The sequence below is a fragment of the Capricornis sumatraensis genome, chromosome 10 (genome assembly GCF_032405125.1).
Source record: "Capricornis sumatraensis isolate serow.1 chromosome 10, serow.2, whole genome shotgun sequence".
In the NCBI taxonomy this organism is placed as follows: Eukaryota; Metazoa; Chordata; class Mammalia; order Artiodactyla; family Bovidae; genus Capricornis; species Capricornis sumatraensis.
In genome coordinates this window covers 18,737,739-18,765,325 of record NC_091078.1, presented here as the reverse complement: position 1 = coordinate 18,765,325, position 27,587 = coordinate 18,737,739, and the positions used below count along the sequence as shown (strand labels likewise).

Here is a 27,587-nt window from a genome sequence, read left to right as displayed (position 1 = left end):
CCCGACCTCCCTCTGGCTCCCGCCTTCGCCCGCTTCCGGTCGTCGTCGTCGTCGCCGCTGCTGCCGCTGCTCCTGCTGCTGAGGCTGCTGGCGGAGGCCGGAGGATAGGGCGGCGGCGGCGGCGGCGGCTGAGAGGGCGGCGGCGGGAGCGGAGCGGGACGAGGGAGCCAGAGGAAGCGAGCGAGGAGCGAGCGGAGCGCGCCTAGCCCCGCCCGCCCTTCAGCCCGCCTGAGCAGCTGGAGTAGCCCGGGCCCTCAGCCGCCGCCGCCGCCCGCCTGCCCGCCCGCCGGACAAAGCCCGAGAGCCCGCGCCCAGAGCCATGTCCTCGTCCGCCGGCAGCGGCCACCAGCCCAGCCAGAGCCGCGCCATCCCCACCCGCACCGTGCCCATCAGCGACGCCGCGCAGCTACCTCATGACTGTTGCACCACGCCCGGGGGGACGCTCTTCTCCACCACACCGGGAGGTGAGCGTCGGCGCCCGCGCGGCCCGAGCGCGCCCGCGCTAACCTCCGCGGTGTCCCCGCACTTTCCCGCCACGGTCCTTTAACTCAGGCCGTATCCACTCTGGGCCGCTCGGGCCACCCCGGCTCCACCAAAGCCCCTTTCTTGGGGCTTCCCCCGAAACCCCCTTGAGACTGCTTTCGAGAACCTTAACTTCGCGTTCTCTCTCCCGCAACTCTGTTTAGTGCGTGCCCACTCTGGGAACGTGGCTGGCTCTCCTCTCGTGAAAAAAAAGCCCCTGTTCCCGCTTCGTGGCAGGTTTACGCACTCGACCCAGTTTTCTCCTTTCCCCGCCCCTACTCTAGGGCAAATTCGTCTACACTTGGCTTTGCACTCGCCCCGCATTCCCTGTGCCTCTTACGTATAGTGTCTTTGTGCACACTGAAGCTTGATTTTGGAGCTGTCTCCCGGCCTTTTTAGAAAGGAAGTTGGGGCCCTACGATGACTTGTTTTGCTGCTTCTAGAACTCCAGAAGGGGGGAGGCTGGAATGCGGAGTTTGGAAGCCTCGCCCAGTGTTATCCTGCTTTGACAGCATTGTTTACTTCGCTGGACGAGGCCCCACGGGTGGGGGGAGTCCCCAGGCTGGCGGAGAAGTGATAAAATCATGCTCAAGTAATAGCCCAGGGAAAGGAGCGCTGGCAGCCTTGAGGGTAGAGTTTTGGCGGCGACGCCTGTGGAGGTAGGTGGAAGACTGGACCCTCCCCGGCGGGACTGCTTCATCCGGGGGAAGGGGCCGTGCAGAACGGGGTCACTGAGCACTGCTTTTCATAGTGCGACCAAGACTGTTTACAAGGAAGAACACTGGGGTAGAGGTAAAGAGCATGGAATTAATTGGTCACGGGAAAAGGGAGCTCAAAGGTTGCCTGTCCCCTGACTGGGCTTTCTCCAGAGGGAGAAGACTGGAGAGCGATCTTGAGGGACCTCGTGAGGGGAATGGTGCTTCGTTTTTAACTTGGTTACTTAGCTTTTTGATGGTGGCCTCTGGCTAGAGGGTTGGGACTTTGCTGGCAGCCCTTGCTGTCTACGGGATTGCTAGCTTGGTTCCTGTGGGCTGGGCTCACCAGTTGAGCTCCAACCAATCCCTTGCTGTTAGGCCTGGGCCATTTTTTAATCATTGCACAATATCAAGACGGTAGAGTAAGAAGATCTTGCAAACAAGGAATAAGAAATCTGTGGAGAGAGCTCTACAGAGGAATCCACCCAGGCGACTCTAGGGGTGGCATGGCTGCCTTGGAATACTTTCAAATGATCCAGGCCGGAGACGTTCATTGATACATGTGGAGAACTGGGCTTAAGGAAGTTTTAACTTTGTGGAACAGTGGAGTTTCTAGTGAGGTGGCTTACCTCATTGGAGAAACCTCCCTCCTGACCTCATCGGGTCAAGGCCAGCCTCTGAGCATGCTGAAATCTTCTCGCCTTTTAATCGTGAAAGATTTGGCAAACCAGGATCTGCTCTCCATAGGTTGTCTTGAACTTGAACTGACAGCGTTTAAGAAATGGATATTGTTTTCCGAGGTGATGGAAAGAAATTTATAACTTCTTCCAGAATTCCTTGTGAATTCTGTAATGCCTGTGCTTCCAGCAGTTTAGAACCAATGTCATAGTAGCAGATAATTATTTGCGGAAGGAACTAAACTTTTAGCTGTATATTAATCATTATTCCTCTGAGGGAAAAACCTCAGGGGCACCTTTAGGCATATTTGAAACACCCAAGCTTCTATGGTTTTAAAGTAAGGGCATAGTCTTTAAGTGTGCCTTAAAGATACAAGCCTATCTGATAGTCTGAATTAGTTCCTACAGTGTTTGGGAAAGATTCTGCCGGAAATACTGAATCATTTATCCTTCCTCCCTACATACATAATCCTCATCTGCTTTCTCAAATATCACTTAACCCTGTCTCCAGATGGTTTCTGCTTTTTGATTGCAGATTTAAATACTTACATCTTAGCTCCTCTGTTACACAGAGCTGTTATTTATTAGTAGAGCACATTGTGATCTTTAAATTTTTAACACAAAGACCTACCTAATATGTTTATAAGATACAGCACTGTTGTGGTTGGATTTAAACACTGTTTTATAGCAGTTACCTCAGTGCCACCTAGATATGCAGTACTTACTGGTTTAATTCCCCCTCCCTTTGGAAAATTTCCAATTTTCTGATGATTTGTTCATTTCTTTTGTTACATTTCCCTCTCTTCTATGTAATTTTCTTTCCCTGAATCATGGTTATTGGTCACCTTTAGGCACCTGAATTGATGTGGTTAGGTATGTATCTTCAGTGAGTTATGTGGGTCCAGGGCAGTGCTTTGCACAAAAGGGGAGCACAGACAAAAGTAGGAAATGCAGTCTTCACTCAGTGGTCTTAAAATCTTGGTGGCAGAAAAGCTTTTTAGTTCTGAAATGAAAAACTTACAGAGTCAAGTGCTAAGTTACATATTTCAGCCTTGAAAACATTTAGAAAGTGATAGTAGGCTTGTATTGGAAATCTCTATTTAGTAGGAAGGGGATTAGAATTTCCTGTCTCAAGCTTCTAGCGTGTCATACACAGGTCAGAGCATTCTAGATAACCGCTGATGTGCTGAATGCCCTGTATGATCAAACTGGGCAGAGACGTTGACAACATGATGAACTTGCCATCTCCCCACAGAGGATACAGCTTACCCTTGAAAAGACTTCTCAAAATTGCCTTCTGTGGTTGGAAAATGAGAGTTGGGAAATGAAAACTTTCTGTAACCTCTTACATTTCTCATATTTTTAGAAGCGTACCCTTTTCTCATTATTAAGGAAGAACAAAATTTTTGACCAAGTTCAAAACAAAACGTCCTTGGGTTTTTGTTTTGTTTTATCTGCCTCTGGAGGAATAGGGATGACATTTGGCTCATCCTTTGAGAAGCTGCTTCTAGCCTCAATGAAAGGTAAAGTTATTACAGTCTGCTTCACTTTCGTAACAGTCTGGTTAGCTGGAAAGGACCTAATGCTTTCCTTCTATAATTGAGAGAAATTGAGTAACTTGTTAGTGTGATACAGCTAATTAATGTCAGTTGGTAGTCTCAAACTTAGTGTCCTCATTCCTATTCCAGGTTTTTCCTCTGCTGTCTTAAGATGCACATTTTCCTAGGAAAGGAAGTTTGCAAACATTTAAGAAGACTCTTCTACCTCTGGAATGCCAGATAATGTGATACTTTTTGCTACCTTATTATTTATTTATTTTTTTTAATGAGTTTTGAACTGTCTCCTTGTTGAGAGGGTTGTGCTCTGGGGAATGAACAAAGAGACCTCTGAGCCTTTCTTGCCTTACTTTTCCTGCGTAACATCCTCCTCAGCTGTGGAAAAGTATGCTGTTGCCATAACGAGCGCCAGAGGGAACTGTTAGTCTGAAATCTTGTTCACCCCCTTGCGCATCCTGTCTGCCAGCTGAAGAGTTGCTCTAATTGGTTGGTTCCCTGAAGGCCATTGGAAGGGTCTGGGGATAAAGGAGAAGACAGGAAGAAGGAAAAGGAATCCGCTTGGTGTGAGCCATAATAAAGAGTATTTGGGGAGAGTCCTGAGTGTTAATCTAGTTCCTTGGTTGGGAGAAGTGAATAGAGCTCTGTAGATATGGGGAAGGAAGGCCAGTTTCTCACTGTTATAAAGTTTCTAATACAGTGACCTGAGTTTATTCTAGCCAAAAATTTCTGAACCAGCAAATGTACTTGTTTGGCTCTGTAGTTTCCGTTTTTAACTGAAGTGCATGAAAAACATGTTGAAAGTTGTTCAGTCACTTTGCCTTGTGTTCAAGGAAGATGGCATTTACTTACCTCAGAGTAACAAAAATTAACATGTGTTGTCATTCCAGAGGAGATTTGGCTTTAGTCTCATTCGTCAGCCACCAAAGTGTGTACCAGAAGATGTAGCTCAGTTTTGCGGTGGGTGCACATTTGTGCTGGGTTCGTGTTTGCCAATGAGAGATTGCCCGGGAAGGCAGCAGCCCTCGGCCGCAGGGCGGGCAGCAGTGTATTGTGTGGAGCGGAGCGCCTCTGCCTGCTCCAGGTGAGACACAACCTGATGAGGGAAGACGGAGATCATCCAGGCTGGTAGTGCGCAACTCCCTTCTGCTCTCCCAAGGCCTACGGGTGAAACGTGCATCTGTAAGCTGGCACTGCTAGCGTTCTGCAAGGACTTTGTGAGGACTGATGTCTTAAAAATGATTTTATGGGAGGGGTCTTGCATGGTTTGGAGACAACTGTAGGCTTGACTACATGTGTGTGTGTGTAAAGAGTTGCAGATCATGTCCTTTCAATTTTTTGATATTCTGTCTTGAGTAAAATTCAGGCTTCATGGATTTGTATGGACAAAAAATATTTTGGTATGTGGACATGTCATAATCAATAACTAAGGACTGTCAGATTTTGTTTTTATATGGACTCAGCCAAAATAATTTTGGGAACTCAAATAGCTACAGTAATGAATATCAGAGATTCTTCACTGCCAATCAGCAGTAAAGACTGTGATGTGATGAAAAAAAGTAAGATTTGCTGATAAGACGGTAAAGTTAACGTGGGAAAACTAGTTCACCTGGTTGGAAAGAAGAAAGCAATTGGATAATTGCTTTACAGAACTTTGTTGTTTTCTGTCAAACCTCAGCATGAATCAGCCATAGGTATACATATATCCCTTCCCTTTTGAAGCTCCCTCCCATCTCCCGCCCCATCCCACCCCTCTAGGTTGATAGAGCCCCTGTTTGAGTTTCCTGAGCCTTACAGCAAATTCCTGTGGGCTATCTATTTTACATATGGTAATGTAAACTCTTCCCATATAGCTCATCCTTTCCTCCCCTCTCCACATGACTAGAAGTCTATTCTCTGTGTCTGTTTCTCCATTGCTGCCCTGAAAAATTCTTGAGTACTATTTTTCTAGATTCCGTGAATGTGCGTTAGAATACGATATTTCTGTTTCTGACTTACGTCACTCTGTATAATAGGTTCTAGGTTCATCCACCTCATCAGAACTGACTCAAAACGGGTTCCATTTTATGGCTGAGTAGGACAGGGGAGCCTGGTGGGCTGCCGTCTATGGGGTCGCACAGAGTCGGACACGACTGAAGTGACTTAGCAATGTTTCCATTGTGTGTATGTACCACAACTGCTTTATCCATTCATCTGTCGATGGACATCTAGGTTGCTTCCATGTTCTGGCTATTGTAACTAGTGCTGCAGTGAACAATGGGATACATGTGTCTTTTTCAATTGTGGTTTCCTCAGGTACATGCCTAGAAGTGGGATTGCTGGGTCATATGGTGGTTTTATTCCTAGTTTTTAAAGGAGTCTCCCTACTATCTTCCATAGTGGCTGTATCAATTTACATTCCCACCAACAGTGCAAGAGCGTTCCCTTTTCTCCACACCCTCTCCAGCATTTCTTGTTTGTAGACTTTTTGATGATGGCCATTCTGACCGGTGTGAGGTGATACCTCATTGTGGTTTTGATTCGCATTTCTCTAATAATCAGCAATGTTGAGCATCTTTTCATGTTTGTTAGCCATCTGTAAGTCTTCTTTGGAGAAACGTCTGTTTAGGTCTTTTCCCCACTTTCTGATTGGGTTGTTTGTTTTTCTGGCATTGAGTTTTATGAGCTGCTTTATATTTTGGAAATTAATCCTTTGTCAGTTGTTTCATTTGCTGTTATTTTCTTCCGTTCTGAGGGTTGTCTTTTCACCTTGCTTATAGTTTCCTTTGCTGTGCAAAAGCTTTTAGGTTTAGTCAGGTCCCACTTGTTTACTTTTGTTTTTATTATTTCTGTTACCCTGGAGGTGGTTCATAGAGGATCTTGCTTTGATTTATGTGATACAGGACTAGTTTTTAAAGGCCCTTTTCACCTGGTTCTCAGGCCACAGTTTGAAGCCAAAAGCTCAGAAATTTGTGAGTATTTATGTCTAAATAAATGGTCTTTTAGATCTTGAGGACAAATGCCCTGATGAACTAAAGCTGTTCATGTCATTGAGTTCTTTTAAAAAGTAAAATGCTTAATAAACAAGAATCAGTAACTGGAAAATGCAAATTTTATAGATTCCTTGGTATTGTCTGTATACAAGACCACAGTCATCTGTGCATAAAGATAGTTTTACTTCTTCCTCATTGATCTAGGTACCTTTTTTGTTTGTTTTCTTGCCTAATTGCCCTGGCTAGAACTGGAACCTTCAGTACAGTGTTGAACAAACATGGCAAGAGAATGAGAACAGATACCATTGACCTGTGCTTGGTATTAGGGGAAAACCTCCAGTCTCTTATCATTAGGTAAAATGGTAGCTGTGGTTTTTCATCGATGCTCTTTATCAGGTTCAGGAAGTTCCCTATTATTCCTAGTTTGTTGATTATTTTTATTATGAAAGGATGTTGAATTTTATCAAAGGCAGTTTTTTCTGTTGTATCTTTTGTAATGATCCTATGATTTTTGTTTTTTATTCTGTTGCTATGATGTATCATGTTAATTATTTTCAGATATTGAACCAACCTCTCATTCCTGGAGTAAGTACCATTAATTGTGGTATATAATCCTTTTTATATGTTGCTGAATTCTGTTTGCTAATATTTGGTTGAGGATTTTTGCATCTATATTCCTAAGAGATACTTGTCGATTCTTCTTGTGGTATCTTTGGTTTTAGTATCAGTGTAATACCTCATTCAATTTTAATTTTTTAAAGAAATGGCCTGATGTTTATAGCAGGTGAGGACTGGTAAAGATAGACCATTGATTGCTCCCTAGGTTCCAAGGCCAGGCTCCTATCCATGGGATTTGCCGGGCAAGAATACTGGAGTGGGTTGCCATTTTGTACTCCACGGGATCTTCCCGACCCAGGGACCAAACCCATGTCTCCTGCATGGCAGGTGGATGCTTTTCCACTGCACCACCTGGGAAGTCCATTCTAAGAGGAACCTATCAAAAGTTTGCTAGGCTTGTGATTCATTTTTAAGATGTTATAATTAATGCTTTGGGCCTCAGAGAGGTGCTCATCTCATCACCAGCGAATGTTTATGTTAGAGTTGGGCTGCTTTTACATTGAAATGAAACCACTCTCTGGTCTGATAAGTTCCTCGAACCGTAATGAAGAGGCAGCACATAAATAAAGTGACCTAGACCAGTGATGTTCAGTAGGCGTTTGCCTCTTACGAAGTTTATTGATGAGTTCAGATTCCTTACTGTAAGTAGAAGATGTTGGTAGATATGTATTTTGCATTGTTTTTATTTTTATTTTTTTAAGTGCCCAAGAGGAGTGAACTGGGAGGAAAACAAGAAGTGGGAATGAAGGCCAGGCTTGAATCTGAGTGCTCTCCCCATACCAAAGCAGTGAGCCCTCATTAATTATTAGCATTACAGAGGCTGAACCACAACATGTGTGAAATCTAATCCAAAGAATTGATGCAGATTGCTGTCAACAGTCTGGCGCATCCAACCAGCATTTTCCTGGAACCAGAACCAGGTAGTTATTGTGAAGAAGATTTATTTCAAGACAAGTATTCAAACCCAAACAGATGTGGACATATTTGACATACTTTATTTTGATAGTCTTAAAATCAGTTGGCATTTATTTTAGATTAATTTGTGGTTTTATATACCACTTTGTACCTGGTACTAACTTAAAAAGTCATTTGTTTCAAATCATTTTGTGGCCAGACTCAAGAAAGGCAGATTTGCTTAGGCTGCCTTGCTTATTTGTGTTGGTCTCCTGACTCCTGTGTCACTCACTGTGTGATCCTTGAATGTTGTTTTCTCCATCTGTAAAATGACAGGCTTCCACCAGATGCTGTCTAAGGCCTGTTCTAACACAGAACCTTCTGAATAGGAGCATGGTCATTATCAATTTCCCTTTCAGCCTGGGTGTGTATGTTCTACTCTTGCAGAGTCCTGTGTGATTGGGTAGGGAACCATCCTTTGAATTAATGTCTTGGAAATCTTTGCTCCTGGTTATGAGAATTGCAGTTAACTCAAAGGACAGTAGAATTGACTTTTCACAAACCTTGGATGTCTTCCATTTGCCATAATTATTTATCCATACTAAGTTATAATATCCTCGGGCTCTAATTGTGCCTTTTGCTGATGTAAAAATTGTCTCTCTCTTGGTTTTATTAGCACTTTAGAGATTTGATGATTGTACACACTGAATGTGATTTGGCCACTATCAGCCTCCCTGGAGGATACTGGGTCAGGCACCTTTTACCCTCCTCTGGGTTATCTGGCAGAGAGCTTTTAGGAGTCTGTTCCATCCAGAGCCTCCATGAAGAACAGATGTTTAAAACTGAAATGCATTTAAAATGTTTTCTAACATAGTGAAACACAGACCTTGTTAATTACCCTCCTAAGCTGGTAGAATAAAAAACAGAGAAAACCACTGTCTTTGTAAGTCCTTTCTGCATTTTTCACTTCTTATGTTCTCTTCTTACTATTGGGATGGAGGTGGGGAGAGGGAAAGAGGCAGACTACCTTTCTGAGTGTTTTGGAAACACTTGTTGCTTGTTCGGAGAAGGGAATGGCAGTCCACTCCAGTATTCTTGCCTGGAGAAACCCATGGACAAGGGAGCCTGGCATGCTACAGTCCATGGGGTTGTGGGGAGTTGGACATGGGTGAGAGACGTAGCACATATGCACTTCTGCTGCTTGTTCAGCTTGTGTCTGTTTCTGATCTCTTGGTGAGCCTTTATGTGAGGCATAGATGGAGGATGGTAAAAATTCCTAATGGAATACTGAGGTTACTTCCCAAGTGCTTTGTTGTTTTTTAAATTTCTAGATTTCCTCATGGCTCCAGAGTTAGTCTGTTTTATATACACACACACACACACACACACACACATATATAAATAGTTACAAATACTTTTTTGAGTCACTCACCACCCCCAATTGCTTATAATGGGGTTTGCTTTTTATTTCTAAAACACTTTCTCTTAGTATTAAAAAGATAATTGTGTGTGGGGAGGCTTTAAACAAATTTATTTTCTTGTGTTTCTGAGGCCTAGAAGTCTGAAAGCATGTATATTTCTTATGTGTAAGTAACATAAAATTTACATTTTAACCATGTTTAACTATACAGTTCCATGGCAGTAAGTACATTCACATTGTCGTGCAGCTATCACCACCATCCATCTCCAGGACTTTTTTCTTCTTCCCAAACTGAAACTTTATACTCACTAGACAGTAACTCCCTATTACTTGCTTACCTCCAGCCACTGGCAACCATCATACTACTTTCTGTGAATTCGACTAGTCCAGGTACCTCATATACACGGGATCAAAAGATACTGATCTTTTGTGACTGACTTGTGACTGACTGACTTAGCAAAATGCCTTCAGTATTCATGCAGTCACCCTGTTGTTTTTCTACCTATGAAAGTAAAGTTTAAAAGTCATATAGTGTTGTTAGTCACTTCAATTGCTGAGTCGTGTCCAACTCTTTGCGACCACATGGACTGCAGCACACCAGGCCTCCTTGTCCAACACCAACTCTGAAGTTTACTCAAACTCATGTCCATTGAGTTGGTGATGCCATCCAACCATCTCATCCTCTGTCATCCCCTTCTCATGCCTTCAGTCTTTCCCAGCATCAGGGTCTTTTCTAGTGAGTCAGTTGTTCGCATCAGGTGGCCAAAGTATTGGAGTTTCAGCTTCAACATCAGTCCTTCCAATGAATATTCAGGACTGAGTTCCTTTAGGATGGGCCGGTTGGACCTCCTTGCAGTCCAAGGGACTCTCAAGAGTCTTCTCCAGCACCACAGTTCAAAAGCATGAATTCTTCGGCACTTCATAGTCCAACTCACATCCATACGTGACTACTGGAAAAACCATAGCCTTAACTAGATGGATCTTTGTTGACAAAGTAATGTCTCTGCTTTTTAATATGCTGTCTAGGTTGGTCACAGCTTTTCTTCCAAGGCATAAGAGTCTTTTAATTTCATGGCTGCAGTCACCATCTGCAGTAATTTTGGAGCCCCCCAAAATAAAGTGTTTCTACTGTTTCCCTATCTATTTGCCATGAAATGATCATCTCACATGCTAGTAAAGTAATGCTCAAAATTCTCCAAGCCAGGCTTCAGCAGTACGTGAACTGTGAACTCCCTGATGTTCAAGCTGGTTTTAGAAAAGGCAGAGGAACCAGAGATCAAATTGCCAACATCCGCTGGATCATGGAAAAAGCAAGAGAGTTCCAGAAAAACATCTATTTCTGCTTTATTGACTATGGCAAAGCCTTTGACTGTGTGGATCACAATAAACTATGGAAAATTCTGAAAGAGATGGAAATACCAGACCACCTGATCTGCCTCTTGAGAAATCTGTATGCAGGTCAAGAAGCAACAGTTAGAACTGGACATGGAACAACAGACTGGTTCCAAATAGGAAAAGGAGTACGTCAAGGCTGTATATTGTCACCCTGCTTATTTAACTTCTGTGCAGAGTACATCATGAGAAACGCTGGACTGGAAGAAACACAAGCTGGAATCAAGATTGCCGGGAGAAATATCAATAACCTCAGATATGCAGATGACACCACCCTTATGGCAGAAAGTGAAGAGGAGCTAAAAAGCCTCTTGATGAAACTGAAACAGGAGAGTGAAAAAGTTGGCTTAAAGCTCAACATTCAAAAAACGAAGATCATGGCATCCGGTCCCATCACTTCATGGGAAATAGATGGGAAAACAGTGGAAACAGTGTCAGACTTTATTTTTTTGGGCTCCAAAATCACTGCAGATGGTGACTGCAGCCATGAAATTAAAAGACGCTTACTCCTTGGAAGAAAAGTTACGACCAACCTAGATAGTATATTCAAAAGCAGAGAGGTTACTTTGCCGACTAAGGTCCGTCTAGTCAAGGCTATGGTTTTTCCTGTGGTTATGTATGGATGTGAGAGTTGGACTGTGAAGAAGGCTGAGCGCCGAAGAATTGATGCTTTTGAACTGTGGTGTTGGAGAAGACTCTTGAGAGTCGCTTGGACTGCAAGGAGATCCAACCAGTCCATTCTGGAAGAGATCAACCCTGGGATTTCTTTGGAAGGAATGATGCTAAAGCTGAAACTCCAGTACTTTGGCCACCTCATGCAAAGAGTTGACTCATTGGAAAGACTGATGCTGGGAGGGATTGTGGGCAGGAGGAGAAGGGGACGACCGAGGATGCGATGGCTGGATGGCATCGCGGACTCGATGGGTGTGAGTCTGAGTGAACTCTGGGAGTTGGTGATGAACAGGGAGGCCTGGCGTGCTGCGATTCATGGGGTCATAAAGAGTCGGACACGACTGAGCGACTGAACTGAACTGAACTGATGGGACCAGGTGCCATGATCTTCGTTTTCTGAACGTTGAGCTTTAAGCCAACTTTTTCACTCTCCTCTTTCACTTTCATCAGGAGGCTCTTTAGTTCTTTACTTTCTGCCCAAAGGGTGGTGTTACCTGCTTATCTGAGGTTATTGCTATTTCTCCCAGCAATCTTGATTCCAGCTTGTGCTTCCTCCAGCCCAGCGTTTCTCATGATGTACTCTGCATATAGTATTATTAGGCTAATAACAAAAAACAACAGTCTCACGTCCCATCTCATCTCTAGTTCCATTCCTGGAGAAACCATTTTAAACTCTTTCAGCTATTTCTTCTAGCATTTACCTCTGGATTTCTGAATAACATGGTTTAATGCTATTTCTCAGTTTTAGATACTAATAGTTTTCTACTATGGAAAATGAGGATTTAAATTTAGGTAAATATTAAATATGGATGTGACTGACAGTATTGATTTCCAGCCCAACAGCTGTTCTCTCTTCTTTCATGTTACCCCGGATTTCCTCATTATTTTAAAAGTAGTAGTGTGCCAAGCCCCAGAAAATATACCCTGACTACACTATGGCTTCCCCAGTGTTTGGAATGGTGGGCATCTGACTCAGCTCTGGCGTAATGATCATAGCGGGGAGTCCACTACTGTTTTATGAGAAACAATTTTCCTCCTTGATGAGGAAAGTCCCCTGAGAGAAGCCCTGTTTGACTCCACATTCTCCCTTCTTGCCTGGGATGTTGTTGGGAAGGCACAGGTTAATCTCATCCTTCTTGGAGGGTTTTGTCACCACCTGTTCAAGTGGGCAAATTACTTAATGGTTTCTTATTCTGAGATGTTTATTTGCACGAGTGGCTGCTTAATTCCAGTTCTGGAAGCCGCCTTAAACAGTTCTATGGTCTGGGCTCTGTGAAAGTATAGTAACTACTACCCTTGTCAGTTAACTATATTACAGGGAACTTTGTCTAGGCAGTTTTGTATCAGGTTATACAATTTCTTGAGTGTATATAGCTTAATTATGGATTGATAATCATTTAAACTAAGCTTCTTGGTCTTGAAAGAGGCCCTTAGACTTGAATGACCTTTTTTCTGTACTAACCATCTTGGCAGGCATAATTTTGGCTCTCATTTATTTGCCTCTTTTTCCTTGCCATTTGAAAATCACTAATTTTTAGATCAAAAAGTAGAAGCTTTTTCTCCTTACTCTCTGTTCTCTATCAAAAGGACTCAATTTTACTCTCATGTTTTCCTAGTAATGTCAGCATTTAGAAAATGCTAGGTCAGGGTACTAGATTTATCCGAATAACTTGTCACCAAGGAATGAAGAATGTGTGTAGATATCTAATGTTAACCTAGATCTAAAGATTCCTATTTGTTTTGAAATCCAAACATGAAGGCTAAAATATGCATGTTTTAAAAACAAAATAGAAAAAGGAAAACTGAACAGAGGCACCTGAAATGCAAAGCAAAATGCCAGTAGACTGCTGCTTTTACAGTTCCTGTTTGTAGTGATTTTACTGGTTAGCCACTGTTGCTATAAATAATATGTATTAATACCACAATTTCTTGATTTCTTAACATTAGAGGATACTGTTGACTCCCTGTTATGAAAATGAGGGATACGGGACACTTTCATTACTTTCTGTACTTATTATTTCCTCCCCCCTCTCCATTTGCCAGTGTCTATAAATTGTTGTATTGTTTTTGGTTCTTCCGAGTGGTTACCTTTATTGTTGTGTATTTTTGGCTGTGCTGGGTCTCCGTTGCTTTGTGGGCTTCCTCTAGTTGCAGCAAGTGGGGGCTGCTCTCTAGTTGTGGTGCATGGGCTTCTCCTTGCAGTGGTGTCTCTGATCGTGGAGCATGGGCTCTGGGGCACTCGGGCTTCAGTAGTTGAGGCATGTGGGCTCAGTTGTGGTTCCTGGGCTCTAGAGCACAGGCTCAGTTCTTGTGGCACATGAGATTACTTGGCCTGCAGCATGTGGGGTCTTTCCAGATCGGAGATCGAACCCATGTTTTCTGCATTGGCAGGTGGACCCTTTACCACTGAGCCACCAGGGACACCCTGGGTAGTTACCTTTAAAGCTCTATAATTGGTTACACCTCTGTGTCTCAGTCTGTCAGTCTTAGCTCTCCACCGTATGAGATTATGGGGCTTCCCTGGTGGCTCGACAGTAAAGAATCTGCCTGCAGTGCAGGAGACTGGGTTTGATCCTTGGGTGGGGAAGACCCTCTGGAGGAGGGCATGGCAACCCACCCCAGTGTTCTTGCCTGAAGAATCCCAAGGATGGAGGAGCCCATCAGGCTGCCATGCAGTCCATAGGATCGCACAGAGTCGGACTCCACTGAAGCAACTAAGCAGCAGCGTATGAGATTATACTGTCTGCCTGTCCTGCCTCTACTTCCCTGGTATGTCTACCTTTCCATTAGAGATTTACGGTCAACTTCTCTCGAGTTAGTTATGGATGCGTTGGTTGACATTGATTTAGGCTAACATAAATGTGACTGGCAGTTGAGATTGAATTAGTGGAAGTTCTTGCTTCATAAGATGTGTCTATGCATGCACATTTTTAAGAGACCCTGAATATTTTAGGTTTTTAATTGTCCTGGAATTTATATAATTTCACAGTAAACACAGTATCAAAAAAGGGGAAAAAAGGGTTTTTCCCTAGCATTTTATTTAGAGTCAAGTCTTAATGTTTTTCTTTTGATAGTTTTGGTTTTTTGAATATTAAATGCTTTTGAATTACACCATAGAATCCTTAGTCACTGACGGGTTGATTCCTTTCTTTTTGCCATATATCTGCAGCAATTTTTTTAGCTACCAGTGATCTAATATTCAAACACATGAAATACTGTGGTTTTGTATCCGTATTTTCCCTGGCCATATTTGAGAACATTAACAGCATCATTAAAGTCATAATTCTTCAGAATGGCTTCTCTTCTGAATTATTTACTTTGTGTGTCCATTTAAAACCAAATGTAACTTAAAAATTCACTAAAAAACTGTTAATTAATAAGTGAGTTTAGTAAAGCTTCAGAATACAAGATTGGTATACAAAACCCAATTGTGTGTCTTTCAATGAACAATCCAAAAATGAAATAAAATAATTCCACTTATAATAGCATAAAAATAATAAAACAGGTATAAATTTAACCCAAAAAAGACATGAAACTTATACTATGGGAACTGTATAACTAACATTCTTGAAATAAAGATAGACATTTATCTTTTAATGTCTATATAAATAGATGGTCCATGTTCATGGATTGGAAGACTCAATATTGTTAAGATGGTACTACTCCCAAAATTTATCTATTCAAAGTACAGTCCCCATCAAAATCCCCACTGGCTTCTTTGCAGAAGTTTACAGGCTGACCCTAAAATGCATATATGGAACTTTAAGATACCTAAAATAACCTCAAGCAATCTTGAAAAAGAAAAACAATGTTAGGAGACTCACCTGGTTTCAAAAGTTGTTACAGATCTAGAGAGTGTATTAGTGTCATAAGGATACACATCGATCAATGGAAGCCCAGAAATAAACCCTTGCAATTATAGCCAATTGATCTTTGACGAGGATACTAAGACATTTAAATGGGAAATATCCAATAATAGTCTTTTCAACAAATTATGGTGGTGCAGCTGGATGTCCACACACACAAACCAGAGTTGGACCCCATGACTCCAGGACCTAAATGTGAGCACTAATGCTGTAAAACTCCTAGGAGAAAACACAGGCATAAATCTTTGTGACCTTGGTTAGGCAAGTTTCTGAGATATGACACCAAAATCACAAGCAGCCAAAGAAAAAGACATAAATTGAACTTTATTAAAATTTAAAACTTTGAAAAAAATTGAAAAGGCACCTCACAGGAGAAAATATTTCCGAATCATCTATGAATATGAAGCTTTTATACATGTGTATATGTAACTGAGTCTTTTTGTTGTACACCCGAAACTAATATATATACCCAGAAGTCTTATATACCCAGGAGTTCACACAAAATCTTGTACATGAATGTTTACAGCAGCATTATTCAAAATGGAAAAAACCCAGATGTCCTTCAATGGACAGATTGATAAAATGTGATATACATTAATACAGAACATTATTTGTCAATAAAGATAAATTAAGTACAATTGATCCTTGAACAACATGGGGGTTAATCCACGGGTTATGTATCATTGGCCCTTGGCATCCATGGATTCAGCCAACACGGACTGTATAGTGCTGTAGTACTTACAACTGAAAAAGTGCTAACTTGCATTGTTTAAGGATCAGCTGTACTGATAAATGCCAAACATGAGTGAATCCTAAAAACCTGCAAGTGAAAGGAGCAGTCACGGAAGGCCACATATTACATAATTGCACCTATGCCACCTCCTGCGAAGAGTTGACTCATTGAAAAAGACTCTGATGCTGGGAGGGATTGGGGGCAGGAGGAGAAGGGGACGACCGAGGATGAGATGGCTGGATGGCATCACTGACTCTTTTTAAATTTTTTCTTAGTAAAGTCTTCTGCTTGGAATTTGAAAAACAAATTTGCAGTGAAAGTGCCACTAAGTTTAGTAGATAACTCATGCATTTTCTAAAATACCTGCTGCTAAAGTCACCCAGTAGTTAACTCATTATTTTATTTATTTATTTTTTTAAATTTTTATTTTTACTTTATTTTACTTTACAATACTGTATTGGTTTTGCCATACATTGACATGAATCTGCCACGGGTGTACATGCGTTCCCAAACATGAACCCCCCTCCCACCTCCCTCCCCATAACATCTCTCTGGTCATCACCGTGCACCAGGCCCAAGCATGCTGTATCCTGCCTCAGACATAGACTGGCGATTTGATTCTTACATGATAGTATACCTGTTACAATGCCATTCTCCCAAATCACCCCACCCTCTCCCTCTCCCTTTGAGTCCAAAAGTCCGTTATACACATCTGTGTCTTTTTTACTGTCTTGCGTACAGGGTCGTCATTGCCATCTTTCTAAATTCCATATATATGTGTTAGTATACTGTATTGGTGTTTTTCTTTCTGGCTTGCTTCACTCTGTATAATCGGCTCCAGTTTCATCCATCTCATCAGAACTGATTCAAAGGAATTCTTTTTAACGGCTGAGTAATACTCCATTGTGTATATGTACCACAGCTTTCTTATCCATTCATCTGCTGATGGACATCTAGGTTGTTTCCATGTCCTGGCTATTATAAACAGTGCTGCGATGAACATTGGGGTACACTTGTCTCTTTCAATTCTGGTTTCTTCGGTGTGTATGCCCAGCAGTGGGATTGCTGGGTCATAAGGTAGTTCTATTTGCAATTTTTTAAGGAATCTCCACACTGTTCTCCATGGTGGCTGTACTAGTTTGCATTCCCACCAACAGTGTAGGAGGGTTCCCTTTTCTCCACACCCTCTCCAGCATTTATTGTTTGCAGACTTTTGGATCGCAGCCATTCTGACTGGTGTGAAGTGGTACCTCATTGTGGTTTTGATTTGCATTTCTCTAATAATGAGTGCTGTTGAGCATCTTTTCATGTGTTTGTTAGCCATCCATATGTCTTCTTTGGAGAAATGTCTATTTAGTTCTTTGGCCCATTTTTTGATTGGGTCGTTGGCATCACTGACTCAATGGACGTGAGTCTGAGTGAACTCCGGGAGTTGGTGATGGACAGGGAGGCCTGGCGTGCTGCGATTCATGGGGTCGCAAAGAGTCGGACACGACTGTGCTACTGAACTGAACTGAACTGAAATGCCTAGCATAGGCAGCTCTATAGAGACAGAAAACAGATTACTGGTTGCCTAGGCTGCCGAGGGTGGAGGAAAGTGGGGAGGGGCTGCTCAATGTATATGGGTTATCTTTTGGAGAGGATTATAGTGTTCTAAGGTTGTGGTGGGAATTCTCTAGTGGTCCAGTAGTTAGATTTGGCTTTTTCACTGCTATGGCCTGGGTTCAGTTCCTGTTTGAGGATCTAAGATACCACAAGTCAATGTGTTGCAGTCAAAAGCCAAAAAAAAAAAAAGACTGTGGGGATGGTTGCACCATTCCAGGAGTATACTAAAATCTATTGAATTATACACTTTGAGTTGTACGTGAATTATATCTCAAGGCAGTAAAAAATATTTTTTATTGCCTCTGCGTAGTAACAGGAGTTTGTCAGACTTCCTGTTACACCTGACATGTTCAGGTTGAATCTACTGCTTATTTTCTGCTTGGTTCATTTACAGTGCTTTAATGTTTATGCTGTTGCTGATCTATAATTTAGAAATAGAAAGCTTGCTTTTATCCTGTGCTCTTTTTTCACCATCTCACCCCAAGAGTTTCTGAGTTTAGTATACTACAGAAGTAAGAATAATCTTGTTCTGACTTGCAGCATGAATGTTAGTAAGAACATCTCAGTAAAAATCTCACTCTTCTGAAACCTAGCCATGAATAAAAGGTGGGCGGAGGGCGGGGGGGTGTTGCTGGTGACAGAACAAAATCCATCCACTGAAGCTGCTTCCCTTAGATCATGGGAAAACCATCAGGCTCCTTCCCAGCCTGTTGGCTCTTATTTTACGTAGTGTTGGTATCAGATCACCAATTTCCAAACCCCACGGATTAGACACATTAAGTTAGAATGAGTGTAAAGCATGTCCTGTAGATTGAGTTGTGCTCTCCCTATTCATATATTGACACACTGACCCCCACAATGTGATATTTAGAAATGGGGCTTGCTTGCTAAGTCATTTCAGTCGTGTCCGACTCTCTGTGATCCCATGGATTGTAGCCCACCAGGCTTCTCTGTCTATAGGATTCTCCAGGCAGCAATGCCGGAGTGGGTTGCCATTTCCTTCTCCAAGGAATGGGGCCTTGGGAGGTAATTAGGTTCAGGTGAAGTCCTAAGGGTGGGGCTCTCACAGTGGGATTAATACCCCAGCAGAAGAGACACTTGCTTCCCTCTCCCTCATAAGAGGACACAGTGGGAAGGTGTCAACGTGTCTGGAAAAGAGCGCTCAGCAGAGACACACTAAACTAGTGTCTTTGTCTTGGAAATCTCAAGAACTGTTAGGAAATACATTTCTGTGTAAGACAGCCAGTTCCATGTGTGGTATTTGATTATGGCAGCCAAACTGTCTTAAGACATGGAAAAAGATGGTTCTTAGCCAAACAGTGAGGGAGGAGACAAGGAAACTGGTGGGGAGGGCCGCAAGCACAGCCTCAGCTTTCTAAATCCTGTTTGGTCTAAGGAGAATACAGATCATCAGCTGAATAGGCCCTGAGACTTCCTAGGTCACAACATAGTATAATAAATGAATTTCATACTCACCCTGATTCATCGAGAAAGGGTTGGATTGTTCCCTGTTTAAGGTGGTAAAAAGTTGTAAAATTTGTATTAGAAAACTTTCCATCCTAAATAATTCAAACTTGACCTAAGTTTTCTGCTCTCCAGAATGATTCATTCTTCATAATTTCAGCTGCCTTTTTGAACTGTTACTAGTTCTTATTTTTCAAAGCAAAGAAAGGGATGATAACTTTCTACTTTCATTGGTGTAAAATTATATTTGAAACAGGATATAAAACTTTCATCTTCTTTAAACGCTGTTTTCCAGGAACTCGAATCATTTATGATCGAAAGTTTTTGTTGGATCGTCGCAACTCTCCTATGGCTCAGACCCCGCCCTGCCATCTGCCCAATATCCCAGGAGTCACCAGCCCCGGCACCTTAATTGAAGACTCCAAAGTAGAAGTCAACAATTTGAACAACTTGAACAATCATGACAGGAAGCATGCAGTTGGTAAGAGATGCTGGTGTTAGGGACCAAGAGATAGCCCTGGGATTCAAGTCAGTCTGAAAAAAATGGTGATGCTTCAGTTATAACTGATGTTCAGTCATACATCTCTGAGGTTCCCCCACTGCCCTCACCAAGACTTACTGAGATGTTCTGGAAACCCGAGTTCTAAACCATAGCCAGATCTAATCTAGGAGAGGGGTGGGGGTGAGGAAGAATCCAAAATCAGGGGATGGTAAATCCCAAAGATGACTTCTTGAACCTGGGCTTTGTTGGACTAGGGATAACACACACACACAAAGCAGAATTTAGTAACTCCCATGTCCATCATCCTCAGGAGATAGACCTTGCTTCTTATAAGGAGAATGTCTTTTTTATGGTATAGGGAAAAGCAGTATTGTTTTTCACCCCATTTTCAGGACAGCCTCTTTCAGTAAACACAGACCCCTCCCCCTCCCTGCACACTCACACACACGTTTAGCATTAATAGTAAGTCCTGTCCATGTCTGTGGAAATGGCCAGCTCCTGAAGCACACCTTGGGCTGCACTCCATGGCCCTTGTACATGAGCCAACTTTCTACTTTCTCAAATTCCAAAGGAGTTTTTGATGGACAGAGTGTCATTCCGAGCAGGGCTAAAAGTTCAGAGCTTCCAGAAGAGTGTGCTGACTCGATAAATGGCCAGGAGTTCTCTAGAAGCTCCTGTTTGGTCAACCTCGGACAAAGGAGAGTGAAACCTGGAAAGTTTTCCCATAATTGCTCCTGCCCGTGGGTGATGTGACTGCCACCCTTTCGTTGCCCCCCAGATTGAAAAGACCAGCCAAGGCAGAGCAGAATAGTTGTTTCGAGGCTACAGAGAGTGGGACAATTCGGATTCTTTTTTGACTCTTGTGCAGAGAGAATGTTAGTTAAAATTGTTTTGCTTTTCCTTTTTGTGCCCAACTTTTCCTTTTCTTCATTCTAACCAGGGGATGATGCTCAGTTTGAGATGGACATCTGATTGTCCTTCGAGGATCAGAAGAAAAGCAGCAACACTGATACACGTGTGTACCTGATTTGGCTGATAGGATCATCGCTGCAAAGACAGAAGAGGCAGTACCAGCAATCCCCGTTGCTGTCTCCGCCCCCTCCTCCTTCCCCTTGTGCCAAAGGATGCAAAGATAAGCTGCATCTGACCATTTCTTCTCCCTGTTTCCTGTTCCCCTTCCCAGTTAGACAGTTAGATTGAAGACTCTTGACATATTTCTGTAGAACTAAGCAGCCCATAGAGGAAAACAGTTAAACTCTGGTTCCCCTCCCCCGCCCCCCATTTTTTTTAAATCCCAAATCCAGTATCAACCTACTAATAACTGACTGGCTGGGGAGTCTGGGGAAGTGATACAGAGGTTTGATGGGTTCAGCATCATTCCTGTTCTTACTCTCTCTCCTCACTGTCCTGCCCAGGTTTCAGTCTTACAAGAGCCTAGGTTTGGGTGTCTTGAAAACCACTGGAGGGAAATGGTAAACAGGAAGAGAGCTGCTTTCCCTTTTACTTTGCGGTGTTTGTCCTTGGGGAGAGTACACAGTTTGTACAACTCTAGTAGCATTACCCTGGGGCACTGTTTTGAGGTCCACTTCCCCTCCTTCTGGGAGGAATGTATTCTGTCTTTAGTATTATAGTTCATCTTCCCGTTCCGTCTCTTCGCACAGTTGTGCAGACATTTTCTAATTCTACATCAGAAGGGAGTCCTGTGTCACCAGTTGTTCTTTGCTCCCCTTCTCACATCCCTCCCTGCTTGCATCTTGTTGCCTGTGGTCCTTTTGTACCCTGAGCTATCCAGGTGGTTTCTCCTGTTCCTGAGCAGGTCCCTTCCACGGGACAGAAGCACTTTGGATAAGGCCTAACAGTATACTCTGCAGGATGATACCCAAGAATGACCTCGGAAGACACTGAACCACTTGCGTACCTTACCCAGGCTCAGTAGTCATTTTTTCTTAGTCCAATGAGCATTGTGCTATTTATTGTCTCTGATTTCTGAGTTTAAAGTTGAGTTTAAAGTTAAACACTTTAAGAGTGTTCTTAACAAAGAACTACACTTTTTTCCTTTGTGGACCTGCTTTGTTTGGCTGCTGAGATAGATAAGCATGGGCTTAAAAATGTGTTCCTTCTGTTTTCTTGCCCTTCCCATGGTACTCTGAATTCCCCTGTCTTTCCCTACCTCCTTCCCTTTTCTCTGCCAGGCCATTTTTCAAATGTACATCCAAGATACCTCACCTGTTGGTATCTGATAAGATCTGTCTCTCCTCTTATCTGAGGAGTGACCTTTTATTTTTAAGATGAGTACAGACCTATTTTTAGATAAGTTTTCAGTACAGTTTTGAACAGCAACTTTTTAAGTATACATCTTCCGGTGTTAGGAAGGTGAGAACTGTTCTTTGGTGAGTCTGCTGTTCCATGTCACCAGCCCTTGTCTCCCCCAGTCCCTTATGAACTTGTTCCTCTCGCTCTAGTGTTGGCTGTGCATGTTTGGAGTTCGTAGTGGGTGGACTGTGAGACTGGGCCATTCTGCCTTCCCTGGGTTGTTCATGGTAGCCTCATTCTCTCCCTTTATCCTCTGCTGCTTCGTTCCCCACCCCGTGGTCCTGACTGTTGACTGGCGTGGGAATCCTGGGAGAGTGACTCCCCTCACGGAAAGACAAGTAAAATAGCCCCTGGTGTCTGGGAATCTGTGGTTGGATTTGGTGCTCCGAACCATCTTTTTAAGAGATGAGATACCAGGGTGAGAGTACCAGGCCAACTGGCTAAGATGGAAAGCTGTTTTTCTTTTGAACTCTGAAAAGACCCTGTTTGCAAATACATTTTAGAAGAGAGGAAGGATGTCTGAGGAACTTTGTTCTGTTTTCTGCTACAAAATGTGAATTGTTTAAAGAGTGAAACCTTTTGTGATGGTTGATGTCTCAGGAATAAGCTGGATCTCCACGGTTTTGGAGATGCTTTCAGTCTCAAGAATTGATGATCAGAAAAATATTTCTTGCTTTTTTAATGTATCTCTGTTCTGATTTTTATTAAACTCCAGATTTCACTATACTTACTCTTGGAAAAACTTAAGGTGTGTTGGTAATTTGCATGACAAGCTTGCACAGGACTTCATTGTCCCCTGGGAGCTTGATTCTTTGGGAATGAAGCTTTTCCTTCTCCACATCACCTGGAACGTGACTCCACTACAGCAAGTAGTCAGTCTGTCAGTGAGCAGAGTGCGTGCCCTGTTGGGTCTTTACTGCTGCGTGTGAAAACTCGGCTCCCTCATTGAATAGTGGGAAATTAAAACACCAGCTTGAGTAGTCTCAAGACGCTATGATCCCCTTTGTTGCTATCTTGAGGAGTCTGCACTTGGCCTCCTAATCAGAGGCTGTATTTCTAGTATGTCTTGGAAGCATCAGCGATATAATACAGCAGCTGCCCATCTTGTAGGCATCTCTGTTAGGATCTCCATAGCGCTTGGTGCAGTTCTTTCCTGGAGGCCCCTAGATTTACCTTGGCCTCCATAAATCGACCTTTTAAAGATAATCTCACAAGGCAGTAGATAAACTTTCAACAGAGGCATGTGCCATGCCTCATAAAATCATTTTTCAGGAAATGCCAGAATCTAGTAGGTGGTTTACTCCTGGGTGTGTTTGTGTGCTCAGTAGCTCAGTTATGTCTGACTCTTTGTGACCCCACCAGACTCCGCTATCCATGGGATTTCCCAGGCAAGAGTACTGGAGAGGGTTGCCATTTCCCACTGCAGGGGATCTTCCCGACCCAGGGATTGAACCCCCATCACTTGCGTCTTCTGCATTAGCAGGTGGATTCTTTACCACTGAGCCACCTGGGAAGCCTCCTGAGTGTTTGGAAGGAATCATCTACAGTTAAAGCCCTAATCTATCTGGGCCTTTTCCTGGAGAGGGAACACCCTTAGGGTATCATGTGAGTGAGACGGTTCTTAAAATCTTACTAATTAATTGTACTTTTCTCCTTAGGGGAAAACCATGTTTCTATACTTCTGGGGACAATCCATCTTAATGAGAAATGACCTCCTCCCTCCAAATTCCAGCAGAAGATGTGCATTCTCATGGTTCTACCTCCTTCATAGTGTGGTGACTTGAGTTCACCACTCTCGAATCCTGTGTAAATAGCTACTGTGTTCTCTAAAGCACAGTGTAGAGAAGCCAGCTTCTAGCTATTAGGCTTCCAAGCCAAGGGTTTTATCCTTCATCTTTGTTAGCTATTGCTATTTAACAGGTTATCCCCAAACTTAAAATCTTTTTAGAGCAATTATCTGTCAGTTTCTGTGGTTAGGACCTGGGAAGCAGCTTAGCATGGTGGTATTGGCACCATAGGAAGTTGCAGTCAGGACTTCAGCAGGGTCTGCAGTCACTTGGGCCTTGAGAATCCACTACTGGGCTCTCTCTCTGAGCAAGATGCCTCAGTCTCTCCCTGTGTGGGTCTCTCTAGGGCAGCACGAGTGTCCTCACAGCATGGCAGTTGGTGTTGCCTGAGCACACGATCCCAGAGAGGGCAAGGAGGAATCTGCAGTGCCTTTTACGTCAGTCTTTGAAAGCAAATCATCATACCTTCCTATCCCATTCCTTAGAAGTAAGCCACTAAGCCCAGCTACACTCAAGGGAACTGGGGTTATACCCCACCTAGTGAATGGAGCAGTGTCAAAGAATTTGTGGATATACCTTAACACGACCCCTCCCCCAACAGGGTGAAACTAGATCAGCAAGAAGGGCTAGGTTTAAACTAGATGCTATACTGAGAGAGGTGTTGTTGCTGAGAATAGTTCTCTAAGATGTACATCAACAAACAGATGAAAAATGGACTGTCCATAACCATCTGCCAGTTTTGAGAGACTTGGCAAGAAATGGCAATTTCCAGGGTTATTGAACATTTTCCTGTTGTATACTACCAGTGGCCCAAGGATGCTTAAGTCCTTGACTTGATACCTCTAAAAGACAATACTGCTTGCTCGCTTTCTCCTTTAGCCAGGAATTGACAAAGGGCATTGGATCCTTCTCGTTGAGCCATTCAAATGGATCAGTCGGGGTTGTCAAACAAAGGGAGCAAACATGAATTAGATGGTGGGTTACTGGGCTGAAGAATAGCTAACCATTCAGATTCAGAGTAACAAAGCTGATAGTATCCAGAAGCCAGGTCCCCACCAGTTGATGCTTGGCACCTGCTCTCTCAAACCACGCCATCTAAAGCAGACTGGGGTCAGGTCTCCCACCCAAAAATCCACCTCAGTAAATGGGGAGGACATCTGGGAATAAGAGATATCTGTCTGTGGTTGATCTTTACATCCAGTAAAAGTTAACTGCACACCTGCCTCACCCTGGGCTTCTTAATGGAAGCAGGTTCTTAAAAAGAACCAATCCTGTCTTCACCCTTGAGAGAAGCTTCGATGAAGCTTTCTCGGTTTGGCACATTTTTAGTGAATGTCTGTTCTGTGTCCCTGGCACCGATGCCAAGATTTTGGGGATTTCAGACATGTTAAGGATACAAATTCTTTAGATTTACACTCTGACACTTCCCAGCATTTTCTTATCTATAGTCCTGCTTGCTTTAGAGTATACTTGAATAAACAATGCTGCTAAGGCAGCTATTTAAAAAAAGAAGAAAAGGTACTTCTAGAAGTAAGGAACTTGTCTTTAAAGCACCTTCAAACGAAATTTTTTACTTCTGATTTTAAGGTGGAGTCAAAATAGATGGTCTTTATTTTTGCTGTCTGGGTTACCAGCTCTTTGCATCTCTCAGACCTCAACTTCCCAGATCAGACATTTCCTGCTAGATGTATGGGCTTTACCCCAGAGGCTGTCGCTCAGCCAGTGCCTGCTTTGCATCAAGGCACCTGGTGTAAGGTGCTCATTGTATTGGCGGCAATATTCCAGAAACAGTCCTTTTCTGTTCTCATCTTGGAGACTTGAGGTATCAGTATCCCAGTGCTTGTCTCTCTGGGTCAGAACTTACCCGTCTTAGCATGTCTCTGGACTATATGCACATGGGCAGCTATTTATTAATCTGCGAAACCCAATCTCTTACCTATGCATGGCACCTAGGAGGGGTTAGTGTCTGTTTTAAAGAAGCAGTGTTTACTTGGGAGGGCAGTTTCTGTCTGGACTTCACAGGGAGCATAGTGACCATACAGTGGTATCCCTACCACCACCAGCTTCTTTACCTCCCAGCCTTAAATAAGAGATGACATTAAATCTTGAGGCAGCTGGGTCACAGTTATTTAGAATGCCTGCACCCCAGGCACAGTTCTTGTTCTAGTCGTGTTTTCCCAGTTGAGAGTTGGAGTTTCCCTGAGCCTAGCTCATGACATTTCTGACTGGGGTCTAAGGAATGATAGCAGTTCATGTCACCTTGCCCACCCTGCGGAATTGACATTTCTTTCTCTGGATGGGCCTGGAAGTTGATACCTTTTGGCAAAGCTTAGATTTAGGAGAAGTCTTTCAAGTCCCTTTTCAGATGATCTGTGGTGTCTCTCTGCTCCTTCAGCCTGCAGCCCTGGCAGACCATACTGCCTGGATCCTGAATGGAAAATAGTACTGAGATGAAACACATTCTTGGGGTATTTAAACTTTCACTCTGCCGCCTTCCAACGAGTGGGAGGCCGGCAGAGAGATGCTGCAATGCTTGAAATTTGGCCACATTGAAATTTCCAAAGGGAGCTCTTGCCGGTGCTTAAAACCAAAATCTCTGGACATCCTGAGATTGCGTGAATCTAGCGGGGTATCTCTTCTTGCCTGCAGTGTACCCTTTTCCTTTCCCATCTTAATCTTTAAAAAAAAAAACCAAGCCCAGGCCAAGGGTCATTTTTACTTGAAACCAGGAGAGGTGGGGAGGAACACTAGAGCTGAGTGAGCTGTGTGGTGAGGCGTCCTGCTCCTGGTGTCTGTCTCAGTCCATGGAGACTGTGAGCCAGTGCCTTTCCTTCACCTGGAGATGGAACCCATCTCTTCTCACCTGGGTGAGGAAACCCTCTGCTACCCAGGGGTAAACTGACACCCACATGTTCGGGTGTCCACTTTAAGCATCTTTAAAATATTTTATATATTAAGATGAAATGCCCTTCCCTGTCTTTGTGCCACCAGTGGCCCGGTTCTATCCATTCTGAGTGGAAAAGTGGAGACTGCCAGCACTCTCCTTGGTCTTCCCTCCGTCTCCCTCGATGTGGGTGTCCCCTTTCCCCTCTGTCCGTCTCAGTGGCGTGGATGGAGAGCAGAGGGCACCGTGCAGTCCTGAGGCAGCCCTGTGTGACTCCATGGTCAGGTTTTCGTTTCTGATTTTCCTAACTGTCCTTACAAACCAGCAAGTGTTTGGAAATTACAGAAAAAATTAAATTTTCACCAACGGTTGCTGTTACAGTTGAATCAATAAAGATCTTGAGTATCAACTTGGTGTTTTAATTGTTTGTTTTTTTAAATTTCAGGTGAAATCCTGTTGACACATTTTGGGCACCTTGGCTGATAAGGAAGATGGGCAAAGGCAGTTGGCCACTTGATGTCTCAGTTCCATCGTTTTACAAAGCACTTCCTTTGTCCATCTGGCCCTGTATGTGCCAGGAGGTGATGTGTCCCTTCCCCAAGGAGCTTGGAAGTGAACACGTACATGCTGGGGCCAGATGTACCCGAGAAGGCCCTTCACTAGGCCTGCAGGGAGTCCAGCCCACAGCTTTCCTGGTGAGGGCTGCCTCTGCCCCTCAGGAACACTTGTTAGAAATCCATCATAGCTGATGTCTTAAACAGAACTATACTGTGCTGTGTGAGCATCACATTCCTTGCTATTATTAATCCAGTGAGGCCCACATATTAGTATTGAGAGCAAGAATCCTGTCCTTTCATGTCTCAGATGTTGTCAACAGATGACAGAACAAAACAGCAGAGACGTTCAGGGCTCAGGCTTTGGAGTAAGATAGGCTTGCATTCCTGCTCTGCTGCTTAATAGCAGCCACATTCTCTCCAACAGGATTCTCAGTCTCTAAGCTTTGGTTTCCTTCTCTAAA

At 43.3% G+C, this 27,587-nt stretch overlaps 1 protein-coding gene across 1 annotated transcript; it reads left to right on the top strand.

The window, feature by feature from the left end:
- Positions 1-286: 286 nt before the first annotated feature.
- On the top strand, positions 287-26,958 carry EIF4EBP2 (eukaryotic translation initiation factor 4E binding protein 2). The gene is made up of 3 exons (XM_068981909.1): positions 287-464; positions 19,379-19,564; positions 20,526-26,958. The coding sequence occupies exons 1-3, from the start codon at positions 320-322 to the stop codon at positions 20,555-20,557; spliced, it is 363 nt and encodes a 120-aa protein (XP_068838010.1). The 5' UTR covers positions 287-319; the 3' UTR covers positions 20,558-26,958.
- The last annotated feature ends 629 nt before the right edge of the window (positions 26,959-27,587 follow it).

What these genes read in the sequence shown, in the direction of transcription:
- EIF4EBP2 (XM_068981909.1), top strand. Translation starts at nt 320, where the DNA reads ATGTCCTCGTCCGCCGGCAGCGGCCACCAGCCCAGCCAGAGCCGCGCC. An exon ending in CTTCTCCACCACACCGGGAG is followed by an intron (nt 465 to 19,378) that starts GTGAGCGTCGGC and finishes GCTGTTTTCCAG; the next exon opens with GAACTCGAATCATTTATGAT. An exon ending in TGACAGGAAGCATGCAGTTG is followed by an intron (nt 19,565 to 20,525) that starts GTAAGAGATGCT and finishes CATTCTAACCAG; the next exon opens with GGGATGATGCTCAGTTTGAG.